At 44.4% G+C, this 13,985-nt stretch overlaps 1 protein-coding gene across 3 annotated transcripts in view; it reads left to right on the forward strand.

Annotated features, from left to right (window-relative positions):
• The first annotated feature begins 3,258 nt into the window (after positions 1-3,258).
• Positions 3,259-13,985, forward strand: part of ANKFY1 (ankyrin repeat and FYVE domain containing 1) — a 54,187-nt gene continuing 43,460 nt past the window's right edge. Inside the window, exon 1 of one of the 3 annotated variants that reach the window (XM_005284382.5) lies at positions 3,259-3,394. In XM_005284382.5, coding sequence (XP_005284439.1) covers positions 3,385-3,394 — 10 coding nt within the window. In that variant the 5' untranslated portion in view covers positions 3,259-3,384. Of the gene's footprint in view, positions 3,395-3,520; positions 3,655-4,212; positions 4,337-13,985 lie in introns of those variants that run through there. The other 2 variants (XM_042857763.2, XM_005284383.5) reach the window with 2 other exon arrangements.

A 13,985-nucleotide genomic window follows, 5' to 3' on the forward strand; every position in this document is an offset into this window, starting at 1 on the left:
GAAATACCCCTGGCGATTAATGTACTCGGTGGCTAGGTGGTCTGGTGCCAGAATTGGAATGTGCGTGCCATCTATCGCTCCTCTGCAGTTAGGGAAGCCCATTTGTGCAAAGCCATCCACAATGTCACACACATTGCCCAAAGTCACAGTCTTTCAGATCAGAATGCGATTAATGGCCCTGCACACTTCCATCAATGCAACTCCAACGGTCGACTCTGAACTGGTTAGCGACTGATTGGTAGCAGTCTGGAGTAGCCAGCTTCCACAGTGCAATCGCCACATGCTTCTCCAGCAACAGGGCAGCTCTCATTCTCATGTCCTTGCGCCGCAGAGCTGAGGCGAGCTCATCACACAGTCCCATGAACGTGGCTTTCCTTATGCAAAAGTTCTGCAGCCACTGCTCGCCATCCCAGATGTGCATTACTATGTGATCCCACCACTCAAGGCTTGTTTCCCGAGCCCCAAAGCGGCGTTCCACCGTGGTCAGCACCTCCGTGAATGCCACAAGCAATCTTGTGTCGTAGCTACCACGTGTGGCAAGATCAATGTCGCACTCCTCTTACCTTTGTAGCTTAAGGAATAACTCCACTGCCACTCGTGATGTGTTGGTCAGAGCGAGCAGCATACTGGTCAGCAGTTTGGGATCCATTCCTGCAGCCTGAAAGAGGCAGGGACCGCAGTACACAAACAGTTGAAAGATGGTGCCAAATGCGGATGGAAGCACAGGGATTGCTGAGATGCGAAGCAATGCATCACGGGGCATTGGGACAGGACCCAGGATGCCCCACGACCCCCTCCGCCTTGCCACAAGTCTTAGCGGCAAAAGAGAAAGAGGTGCTCTGTGGGATAGCTGCACGGCTCCGAATAGCGTTGCAAGTGCCGCAACTGTGAACACGCTATTGTGCAGGCAGCCATCAGTGTGAACACACAACAGCGGTTTTCTTTCTGCACGCTCTGAGCAGTGCTGTAACTGTTGGTGCTGTAACATTGCCAGTGGAGACGTGCCCTTAGTTTACAGCCTCAAGCCTCTTTAAGCAACAGACCGAAAAGCTCCCTCTCTTCCTTTTTCTAGGGTCACATTGAACGCGCTGACTACAGCTTTCTTGCTTTTTGTCTCTGCCTCTCTCTGTTCTGCTTTCCTTCCTTCAGACACGTGGACACACACAAAACACAAACAATACTCAGCAGAAGCCTTCCTGGTTGGGCTCACAATCCCCTTTTGTCTTAGGTGGGGGGTTCTGATTAACTCATCCTGACAGTTATGTTAATTAAAGGGTGCAGTCACACCCAATCTCAATGAGGTTTAAACAAACTCGTAACAAGGTTTCACCCAGTTCATAACAATAACAAAAGTGCTCTAGTATAAAATCAGATTAAAAATCATACATCTGTTCCAACTGATACCTAAATTAGCTATAATGGAAATAGGTTAGAGAAACAGGTTATTTTCCTCTTTTTTGTTGTTGTTTGTTTACTATGTATTTTGACAGTACTGTACTTTGTAGATTCCCAGGATTACCAATCAGGGGCATACTGTTGGGGCTGTTTTTTTCTCTTTAGCTCACTAGATTTCAAGTTGACAGCATCACTGTAAAGTTCCACAAACTTGGCTACCACCGCATCTCCCCAGCACATACCTCTCAACTTGCAAAGGTTCAAAAATGGGATGCAATGTTCGACAAGGATCTAAAATTAGCAGCACAAAACTACTAGTGTAAGAAACGTAAAGTGCTATGTGATTTGTTCCATTAGTGTAAATAAATCTATAACATCAGTGTCATGATTCTTTATTTCTAATGTATATCTCAACAATAAAAGTGCGGGAACACCAAATGTGTGGGGAACGAAGGTAATTCTGGGATTTAAAATGATGTCCCTCAAAACGAGGGACACTTGAGAGGCATGCTCCAACATGTAAGCTCCAGAATCAAGGATCTCTCATGGAGTGACCTGCTGACAGCAGCCCCACCACGCTTCTAAACTTAGAGCAGGGGTAGGCAACCTATGGCATGCATGCCAAAGGCAGCAGGCGAGCTGATTTTCAGTGGAACTCACACTGCCCGGGTCTTGACCACCGGTCCAGGGGGCTCTGCATTTTAATTTAATTTTAAATTAATCTTCTTAAACATTTTAAAAACCTTATTTACTTTACATACAACAATAGTTTAGTTATATATTATAGACTTATAGAAAGAGACCCTCTAAAAATGTTAAAACCTTAAATTAGAGTGAATAAACGAAGACTCGGCACACCACTTCTGAAAGGCTGGTGACCCCTGCCCTAGAGGGAGATGGGGATTGAAGCCGGGGGATCCCTGCGGGGGGTGATAGGGTCGGGCCCCTGGGGGTGATGGGGATAGTGCCCTGGGGGTTCTCTGTAGGGGGGGATGGGGAATTTCTCCTGGGGGATCCCTGTAAGGGGGATGGGGAGTGCCCCCCGGGGGGTGATGGGGATAGTGCCCCAGGAGGGGGATGGGGAGTGTGCTCCGGGGGGATCCCTGTAAGGGGGATGGGGAGTGATGGGGATAGTGCCCCAGGAGAGGGATAGGGAGTGTGTCCCGGGGGGGGGATCCCTGTAGGGGAGATGGGGAGTGTCCCCCCGGGGGGTGATGGGGATAATGCCCCAGGAGGGGGATGGGGAGTGTCTCCTGGGGGATCCCTGTAGGGGGGATGGGGAGTGATGGGGATAGTGCCCCAGGAGAGGGATAGGGAGTGTGTCCCAGGGGGGATCTGTAGGGGGGGATGGGGAATTTCTCCTGGGGGATGGGGAGTGTCTCCTGGGGGATCCCTGTAGGGGGGATGGCGAGTGATGGGGATAGTGCCCCAGGAGAGGGATAGGGAGTGTGTCCCAGGGGGGATCCCTGTAGGGGAGATGGGGAGTGTCCCCCCGGGGGGTGATGGGGATAATGCTCCAGGAGGGGGATGGGGAGTGTCTCCTGGGGGATCCCTGTAGGGGTGATGGGGATAGTGCCCCAGGAGAGGAATAGGGAGTGTGTCCCAGGGGGGATCCCTGTAGGGGAGATGGGGAGTGTCCCCCCGGGGGGTGATGGGGATAATGCCCCAGGAGGGGGATGGGGAGTGTCCCCCCCCGGGGGGTGATGGGGATAGTGCCCCAGGAGGGGGATGGGGAGTGTGCTCCGGGGGGATCCTTGTAGGGGGGATGGGGATGAGGAGTGTCCCCCGGCGACGCTGCAGCGCCGGCCGGGCCCGCCTGTATAAAGGGGCACCCAGGGCGCTGCCCACCCTCAGCGAGCTCCAGACGCGAGACGTAGGCTCCTGGCCCGCGCTGGGAGGGGCGAGGTCGGGTCTCACTCTCGCGAGAGTGCTCGGCCGAGGGGCCCTGCGTGGCGGCTCTCGCGAGAGGCGCAGGCGGCCGGACCCAACATGGCGGAAGGTAAGAGCGGGGGGGGCGGAAGCCCTGGGTGAGGGGCTGGGCTGGGGTTGCCGCCGCTTGCCCCGCGGCTGGCCCGTGCCCTGCTCGGTCCTGGCCGTTAAGTGGGGGGAGGAGGCGGCTTCTCCTGAGGGGGAGGGGGCGTCTCCTCCGCGGTGGGGCCCCGGGGGTGTCCCTGTCCCCTGTCAGCCCGGAGGGGCGAAGTCTCTCCTCAGCCCAGAGGGGGGCTGCTTTTCCCAGCCGTGTCGGGGGGGCGCAAGCAGGTGTGTCCCCCTCCCGTGTCCCGGGGGGGGCATCTCGCCAGTCGAGAGAGGTGGGCTCCTTCCCCTGCTCTGCCTCTGAAGTGTGTGTGTGGGGGGGGTACATGTCTGGCTGGTGCCTTGCCAGCCCCTGCTCTGCATCCCAGCCCCTCCTTCCTGAGCGGGCAGGTCGGGCTGTGCTGCTCTGTCCCTGAACCTGGTAGTGCGGGAGAGACTGACCCCTCCTGTGCCTTGGGGACAGTCACCTCATTTCTAAAGTGAGGCGAGGTGGGGTGGGAGGGAAGGGATTAGGATTAGAAACCTCTCTGCTGTGTGTCTGCCTCACTGTTACATTGAGCTGTTATGGGGGTGAGGTTTCTTCTGTCTTATTTCCACTTGCTTGGTGTGTCAGGCAACTGAGGTGTGCCTCTCCCTAGTCGGTTCCTCTGAAACTTGGATGGTAACTATCCTTGCATGCCTTGTTTCTTTCCCTTCTCCAAGGAAGGAGAGAGTCTAGGATAGTGTCAGTTCCCTGGTTTTCTTTTCCTCTGTCTCTGGAGGAAGTGGTGGTGATACTGGGGTTAGCATTCATCTCTCCTTTCCTGAGTCAGGGTGTGCGATATCAACACTGTTGATTCTGGTTGGGAAGCCTTCCGCAGATGTAAGATTCAGATAATGTAAAGTGGTGGCTGCTGGCATCATACAGGTGAGCTGTTGCTGTGACAGGCACCCAATTTCAAACTAACTGATGAATCATTTATATCAAAAAGTGTACAAAGAACAGGAGTATTTGTGGCACCTTGGAGACTAACAGATTTATTTGAGCATAAGCTTTTGTGCGCTTGTTAGTTTTTAAGGTGCCACAAGTACTCCTGTTCTTTTTGTGGATACAGACTAACATGGCTGTTAATCTGAAACCTGTTAAAGTGTACAGTTATAACAAATTCAGTAAAATTTAGTGGTGCTCTCACTTATCAGGCTTTCTGTGGAAAGAGAAGTTTGATATGATCTTTTAGGGCCACAACACTCTACAGTTATATTGTTTTTATTGGAAGAAAATCAAATCTTGTAAGAGGCAGTAGAGTAGCCTCAGATTTAGCCCGTGTTAGGCTTTGCAATTTCTAACACATGAATGTTAATTTTTTGCAAGCCTAGTTAAAAATTAAATCTCATTATTTTAGTATTTAAAGACACAAATGTGGTAGTTTTGGAATTTTATCTTTAATAAAATCCAGTTTGAGAGCACCTTTAAATAGTGTATCCTGAAACTTTTTATTAAAAAATAATTTAAAATATTTGTAAGGGTTTTATTGATTTTATGTTGGTATGTAGGGATTTGGCTGATGTTTTCATTCTGCATTCCTATACACAGGGAACTGACTCAATACAAAGCCCTGTTAAATGTAAACAGGGAATAAAACTGAAAACTTAACCAAAATAATCTTATCAAAACTGAGGTTTGTGTTTTAGAAAAGTAAGCACAGTTTTCAGACAAATGTTGGTGTTTTAAAATTGTCTGTATTCCAGTTAATCCTGGGGAATGTCTATGGGCAGCTAAGACTTCCAATTTAGTGTTTGAATTAAATGGTAGGCAAGTGTATTTTTTTGAAGCAATTGTTATTACACCAACTGAACTTAATTGATTTGTGTGTCCAGCCTACCAACCCTCAATCTTTATTAGGCTTGCCCCAGTTTCACCAGGAGGACTGCTGTTTGTAGAGTCAGGTGAAGTAGTTGTCAAAGATACACTTCCTTAGTTTGTCAGCTGAGTGCTGCTATGATACCATGTCCCCAGTAGGCTCTGAAATGCCCCTTCTGTTCTTCAGGTTTTTGGACCAGTGAGCCAGCTGTGCATTGCTGGCTGAGACTGCACTCACTAGCTTCCACTAGTAAGGAGAGAGCCATGCTCCTCAAAGAATTTTCCTGAATGAATGAATTCTCTTTAGCTTTGAGTCAAAAGCACAAAGCCAGTGATTTGCAATTGGATTGCAGTCAGTTCATAATAAGGTAAAGCAAGGACCATGGTGCAGGCTGGTGGTGGTGGGCCCTCTACAAGGCCAGATTAAGAGACTCACTTTGCCTCATTAGGGTACTGCTCTGTTGGAGCAGCACCTCCTACTTGATTGGCTGTCAGTGGGTTTCTAGCACTGGAAGACTCAGCTGGCAAATCAAGGAGGCTTGTTGACTGAGGGGGCATCAGCTGGCACATAGTCACCTGAGCAGATGCTGATCAACATTTGTCCCTACAGGTTATTGGTAACTTCAGTTGATAGCATCCACGTGAAAGAGTATTTCAAGGTGCATTCCAGTACATTGAGACACTAATCCATGTCTCTAATGTAGACAAGACTTAGGCTCCCGGCCCACGCTGGGAGGGGCAAGGTCAGGTCTCACTCTGGTGTGCTTCTGTGGCTGCTCTGTCAAAGAAATATGCTGTCCCCTTTGATAGGTAGGACCCAGCAACACCAGAGGGAGCTAGATGAATCCCAAGGATGTGCAATGCTATAGCTGCTGTTGGACTAACACATGAGGGTGTGGGAAACCCTGGATAAAGAGGAGATGGGGATAGGAGGAAGGAGTACTGGGCAAAGGATGGTGGAGGGAACCCAGTTGGCATTGCAAGTGAGAACAGGTCAGGGTCCCTGAAGGGATGTTGCGTAGAGAGCTCTTCCCCCAAAGTTTAGCTAACTGATACTCAGTTCAGTTTCAGGTCTATCAGCAATAGTAAGTTTCCCGATCCTACTCAGATGTTCACAGATTCTTGTTTAGTTACAGATTTATCAGTGCCACCATCAGAAAGCATTGGAATAAGTCTAGCTTTCTGCAAGCATCTGAGATGCAACTCTAAGAAACCTGCCTTAGTAAGGTCTTCCACTCCATGAATGATGTAAATTGATCTATGATTAAGGGCACTTTTTCTCCTGCAAGCTGCAGAGTTACCAATGTCTCTGAAATCCAGGTTAGCAAATGGAAGCACTGGCAAAGATTTGCTCCATAAGACAATACAAGGAGATCCAATGTAGTGATATCATGCTTAAGGGCAAGGGACACATTGTTTCTGTCCTTCTCTATGTGTACATGGTTGCTCTGTTCTCATGTGAAGATTGGCTCTCACAAAGAACTGGCCTTATCCCAAGGGTAGGTCTACTCTTACCTCCGGGTCTGGCAGTAAGCAATCGATCTTCTGGGATCGATTTATCGCATCTTGTCTAGATGCGATAAATCAATCCTGGATTGATCCCGGAAGTGCTCGCCGTCGACGCCGGTACTCCAGCTCGACGAGAGGAGTACGTGGCATCAACGGGGGAGCCTGCCTGCTGCGTCTGGACCTGCGGTAAGTTCGAACTAAGGTACTTCAAATTCAGCTATGTTGTTAACGTATTTCGAAGTGGGGGGTTAGTGTGGACCAGGCCCAAGACTTCTTGTACTTCCTGTGACTTAAACAGCTTTATCTGTCATGAAAAGTATTGATATTTAGGTTACCATGAATTTTGGAAAATAGTTAGTTTCTTGTGTTATAGTGCCATGTGCTCTGTGCTTGCTTGTCTCCATGGTCTTTAATAATGGTTTCTGCTGATTCAAGGATTGGGATACAAAAACAGGGTGGCTTGTGTTCCATACTTTGAAAATATTTTTATTCAACCAAGATACAATCTTCCTCCTGAAATCAAATTATAGCGTACTTTTGTAAGGCTACTGTGACTTTTCTGGAAAATTAAACTGCTTGCTTGTCAGCTAGCTCAAAGGCAGTCATTTCTGCTAAACAAGCCCAAACTTTTTCTCTTCCCCTAACAGCCATGCTCAGGAGTGAATTTCTTGGTCCCACTTGCTTCTCACAAGGAATTACTCATATGGCTGATACCAACTAGGTCCTTCCCCCTCAGTTCAGCTCTGTTGCTCTAAGCTGTTCTTACTGTAGTAGTAACAGCTATTCATTCCTTAAACTTCAGTTTTGATAGTGTAATTTGAAGTTCTTGTACTGAAAATTTTCCTTTAATTTCTGGCTTCATGCTTAAATACTAGTGTGCTCTGTATCTGGCATACTTAAAAGGACATGATCAACTCAGAGCTGGCTGAAACGTCAAGTTTTTTACACTGTTTTTTTTTCCTCAAAACCAAAGAGTAATAGAAATTTTCCTGACTTCATACATTCCAGGTGGAAGCTTTCTAAACAAGTTTTCCCTGCCATGTCTACAGCCTGAACATTGAACCATTCAGAATCTGAAAGTGAAACTTGCTTAAATTTTCATTATCCAAACACCAGACTCGGAGTAGTCTGAGAATCATAATATCCTTTGTTACATCTCAATGAAAGGGCTAGAAATGCACACAGTATCAACATTAGTATTAAAATGTTCATATAACCCTAGTTAATATTTTCTATAGGTCCTTACATGTATATATGCAACTCAATAGTACTCTTCTTGCTTTCTTATTGTGACTTTGACTGTCCTGCTTCTGCAGAATGGGTACTAAACATAAATTGTATAAAAGTGTGTTCCACAATTATCCTGGAAATCATATGCAGGAGAATCTTCATGCTAATGTGTAGCTGTAATGAGATTAATGTACAGAGTTGACACTGTACAACTTTGAATGCTACTATGTGCTTTCTGAGAAATTACTAGTGAAATAACTATGCTGAAAATTGGCAATCTCACCATGGACCAAAGTAGTATTTTTGTGACAAACTTTTGTGAAGTTTATATTAGTTTGCCATTATTACTAGTGGCTGGATATTCAGGACTTCATCTTCATATTAAAAACAGCTGACTCCATACAACTCACAAGGTTAATACTGTATATGCCTGCAGATGTGCGGTAGCTGACGTTTACAAACGTGTAGAGTGCACACACCCATGAATGCCTGATAAGAAGTGAATGCCTAGCTTTTGCTGTGCAGATCTTCTGCTGAATTTGTAGCAAACAATGGGAAATAGTGGTCTTTCAAGGCTTGACTAATTCTTTGTCCCTGGTGAGTGAGGAAATAAACTGTTTTATGAGAATGTAAGGTTTCAGTTTTAAAAACAAACCCTCTTTTTGGGTGTGAAAATAACTAACCAGTGTAAGCCACAGGTAGAGTGGTCTGCCAAGCAGAGGGAGACGAGGAAAACTCTGGTCAGTTTCAGGTTTTATTCAGAATCTTGTGGACAATAGTGATAGGAGCAAGCCTACTAATTTCATGCTGCTACAGATTGGGTAATGCCCTTAGCTGCATGAAAATACCAATTAAATTATTCAAAGGGGAGGCGGATTGGGAGTGTGTGTTGGGGGAGGGGGAGATAGAGGAAGTAGCAAATGTTGCGCTTTCCCCTCTCCTGGTGATGGTCAGGGAAATCCTGGGATTTATCTTCCCCCATCCCTCCTAGTCTCCTGACTGCAGAGGGCTTGTGTGTGTGGTGGTGGTGGTGGTGGGGGGGGAATAGAAGATACAAAAAGATATCAGCAGCTAGAGGGAGGTGGAGTGCAATGACACTTATGACCACTAACCAGAAGTCAATATAAAAAATGAAGACCCTCATGTATAGTTCAAGGCCAACACCGTGGTAAATAGTATCTTTCTTGGCAAGGGGGCAGGTTTTTAACAAACGTGTGGCCCTTAAACCTAATAAAGGGCAATCTCCATCCTTAAGTCTCTAACTTGGGCTAGCAGTCTCAGATAGACTTCTTTCAAAAGCTGCCAGTAGTAGCTGTTTTTGTTATGGCCGTCTTTTCTTGTATTGGATACTTATCCAAGCTCAATCTATCTTTGAGGTTGATTTTAAGAGATTCAGGTAGGAGAGAATAAGGATGAAATTTTGATTATTGTATTTAGAAGTCTTCACCTGTTGTAAACATACCATACTAGTTGGAGGTGGTTTGGTTTTGACATGAGGCTGTGTCTGTAGGTAATAGTAGCAACTTAATGCTTAAGCACTCTTCCTCAAAATGGTTCTGGAAACCTCTATTAGTCAGTTTGAGACATGCTTGTCAATAAGTGTTTCAATTTACAGGTGATGAATTTGAGGTAAATAGAATAAATGACTTTCCCAAGGCCAGAGAAATCTGTCCAACAGGATGTAAAGAGGTTCCTGGCTTCTGTCAGTCTTTGCCCTTTATAAAAGTTTGGGCCATGCTTGAAAAATAAAAGGGCTGTTAACTGTGTGTGCTGTTTTAGAAACTTACCTCATGGTGAGAGGGGTTATAAATAGAATATGTGCTATGAGGTGTCAAATATTTGGATAACTCTTGTTTTACTCTTGACTTTCAATACTTCAGGTTTAATCTTTTCTTGCTCCTAATGTGACTACTGCAGATATCATAATGTCAATTCTTATTCATTTTTAACTGACCTAAAATGACTGATATACATTGCTTCCTACCTAATTCTGAATTCTGCTGTCTTGCGCTTTAAGTAATCAATGTCTCTTGTTGCCTGTGGATGTGTCAGTGTCAATAAATTCCAAAGCCGGAAGGGACCCCTGTGATCATCTGGTCTGATCTCCTATATAACATAGGCCATAGAAATTACCCAAAATAATTCCTAGTGCAGATCTTTTAGAAAACCATTCAATCTTGATTTAAAAATCGTCAGTGATGGAGACTCCACCATGACTGTTAGTACAGTATGTTGTTCCAATGGCTAATTACAATGTAAAAAAGTATGCCTTTATTTTCCAATCTGAATTTGTCAAACTTCAACTTCCAGCCATTGGATCGTATTATCTTTCTCTGCTAGACTGAAGAGTATGTTATTAAATGAGTAGCTGTTTATAGACTGTAATAGTCACCTCTTAACCTTCTCTTTATTAGGCTCAAGGAGCCCAGTCCATTTAGCTTATCACTCTAGGGCATGTTTTCTAATCCGTGAATTGTTCTCATGGCTCCCCTGTAAACCAACCTCCTTATCTCTTATCAACACCCTTCTTGAGTGTGGACACGGTATTCCGGCAGCGGTTGCCATGCCAAATACAGAGGGAAAATAACCTCTACTGCTACAAGAGTCCCCTGTTTACCATCCAAGGATTCAATTAGCCCTTTTGGCTGCAGTGTCACACCAGAAGTTCATGTTCAGCTGACTATCCGTCATACCCCCAAGATCTTTTTCAGAGTTGCTGCTTTCCAGGATTAAAGTCCCTTATCCTAGAAGTATGGCCTACGTTCTTTGTCCCTAGATGTATACACTTCACGGTTAGCCATATTCAAAATGCATATTGTTGGTTTGTGCCCAGATTACCAAGTGATTCAGATTGCTCTGGATCAGAGATCTGTTATCTCTGCTATTTACTACTCCTCTCATTTTTGTCCTCTGCAACTTTATCAGCGATTCTTTTTTTCTCCAGATCATTAATAAAAGCTTTAAATAGTGTAGGGCCAAGAACTGATGATTGCAGGACCCCACTAGAAACACCTGTTTGATTCCCCATTTACAATTACATTTTGAGATCTATCCATTTGCCAACTTTTAATCTATGTAATGTGTGCCATGTTAATTTTATCTTTTTAGTTTTTAACCAGTATCATGCAGTACCAAGTCAAATGCCTTACAGAAGTCTGTATTACAGTAACACTATTACCATTATCAGCCAAACTTCTAATATCAAAAAAGATATGAAGTTAGTAATCCTTTTTAAATTGTCACATCAGCTTTATTCTAGTCTTCTGGAACTCCCCAGTGTTCCAAGACTTATTGAAAATCAACATTAACTGTCCATGAGCTCCTCAACTTGTCCACCAGTTTTAAGATCTAGCTATCTGGACCTGCTGATTTAAAAATGTCTGACTTCAGTAGCTGCTGTTTAGCATCCTCCTGAGATACTAGTGGAATCAAAAGTGTTCTGTTTTTCCCCCCTCCCCTGAAATACAGAACAGAAATACTATTGAACACTTCTGCCTTTTGTGAATTATTGATAATTCTACTATTTCCATCTAGTAACAGACCAATGTTTCTAGTAAAACATAAACTGCTTACTTATGAATTACGTACAGAGATGGTCCAAAAAAGGCTGGAAGCTTGTTCTTAATGATGCATCCTTGAGGATGTAAGTATAGGTTGCAGCCTTCTGAAAGACCTTAATGCATTCCAGTTCAATCTACTTCAACAAAACAAAGGAAGATCCACAGAAGGTAACTAATGAAGTAAAACAGCTAACCTAGCTAAGTACAGCAACACAGGTAACTGCTGCCTGTGTTGTGAAATGGGCTTTCCTTGTTAAAGACTAAAACAATTTATGATCCTCTTTAAAGAAAGATACAGCTTGTTACGTAGCAGACGCTTAAACTTGTACTGTACTTGGTAAAACCAGTGATAGTGCAGACTAAGGTTTCTATCTTTCTCGGCTTTTCCTAGTTCTAATGGCATAGCTAAACTTTGCAGTGCCCCCAATGAACCTGCGCTGTAGTTTGAATTTTAATGTTACTCTTCATGGCAAAGCATTGATGTAAACAATTGCCTTATTGGATGAAAGGTTATGTCCTGTTTAAAGAACTCTTAAAGCAGCATTCGTTAAAATGTCCCTGGGCCAAGACTGAATGTTGGCATGATCTCTAAATGTTGCATTCTATCTGCAGTCAAACTAGAGTGGGGGATGACTTGTCCTAAGGGCCCTGCCTTGCAGGAATCTCAAGTGCTCAGCTGAGTTCCCATTTGTCTAGGTGTAGATACTACAGAATAGAATTCAGTTCTGTTGATCACTGCTTCTAGTGATAACTCAGGTATTGATGAAACAGTATTTCCAAAACTCACTTCCTCTTGATGCTAATTGTCCCCTTGTACTGATCAATGGATCCTTGGTTGTAAGGGGCAGAGTAAAAGTGAATTCCTGTTGTCTTCTAAGCTGAAAACATTTGGCACCACGGAGTGTGACTCACCCTCTTCTAAAGAATATTAAAGCTTGTAGAAGTACTACCTAAATCCATTTATAACAGTTTCTTTGGCATTTATGCAATGGAAAATATACTGTATATCCTCAAAAGATGGAGTGTTATGCATGTACCTTATTTGGAAAGTTCTTGTCTTATTGGTCTGGATTATAGTAGAAGGATCAGAATACTTGATCCTTATATCAAAAGTCAATACAGATTCTTAACTAAAATGAGAGCTGCCCAAATTGATCCTGAAAACTATTTCCTATCATGTACAGATGCTGTAGCCTTTAGCTGGTCAATGGCATGGAGATTTCAGATAGGATACAGTGGAGTGATGAAAAACTTTGTTTAGCCTAGGATGCCATGATTCATGCTGACCTTTACAAGACAGCCTTGATACCAGGGATCATGTTGTGTGTACAGCCCCTAGCACAGTGGGGTCCTGGTCCATGATTAAGGCACTGAAGTCCTACAGTAACAAAAATAATAACAAATGTATGTTTGGTAGGAATCTTTGGTCTGCTAGATAGATGGTTCTATATATTGATGCTTTTAAAAAAAAGTTGTGCATTTCTCTGTGGGTGATGGCTTAGTTGTGCATTGGCATTGCACAAAATCAACTTTCAAAACTAAGCGTACATCCTTGCTAAGGCAAATAGAGCTGTAAAACTTCCGGGTAGGCTGATAGGCACTGTCTTACCCCAGAGTGACAGGGCAATGGAAATTGAAGACTTTTTTTTCTTGGAGTAGCTCATGATGTGCTTTCTAGAACAAAGCTGTCACTGTAAACAGCTGCACCTCGTCATGTTAAAATCAAATCCAAGTAGAGCAAACAGTCTTGTATTATCCTCTTTAGTATAAGGGTCAGGGTAGCTCTTGAGTTCTTTCCATGCATTCTATTAGGAGGCTTCTGCTTTCCATGTAAGATATTGGCATATTAGAAGAGAAAATGGCATTTTGGAAATTTCTCCAAGAATACTGATATAAAATTTGTCTAGTGCAGTGGGTCTCAAACTTTTTTACTGGCGACCCCTTTCACATCACAAGCCCGAGTGCTTCCTTCCCCTCCCCCCCCCCCCCCCCAAATTAAACAGACTTTAAAATATATTTAACACCATTATAAATGCTGGAGGCAAGCAGGGTTTGGGGTGGAAGTTAACAGCTCGCAACCCCCCCATGTAATGACCTCATAACCCCCTGAAGAGTCCCAATCCCCAGTTTGAGAACCCCTGGTCTAGTAATTGGAGCTGGTAACTCTGGAAACAGAACCCAAATTCATGCTTGCTATGTGACTTTGGGCAAGTCACTTATCTCTATTTACCCAACTGTACAGAACATTGCATCTCTTCTAGGTTTAAGTCACTTGAGACTATTTCATGGAAGGTGCTCTATTGTCTCTCTTAAATACATGGTAGGGCTCTTTAGACTTGAAGAAAACAAATTAAGTCTGCCTTTAGATAAACTTTCACATGGCAAGTGAGAGAAAGTAATGTGAGTCTTTGGCTCAC

The sequence above is a fragment of the Chrysemys picta genome, chromosome 19 (assembly GCF_011386835.1).
Source record: "Chrysemys picta bellii isolate R12L10 chromosome 19, ASM1138683v2, whole genome shotgun sequence".
Classification (NCBI taxonomy): domain Eukaryota; kingdom Metazoa; phylum Chordata; order Testudines; family Emydidae; genus Chrysemys; species Chrysemys picta.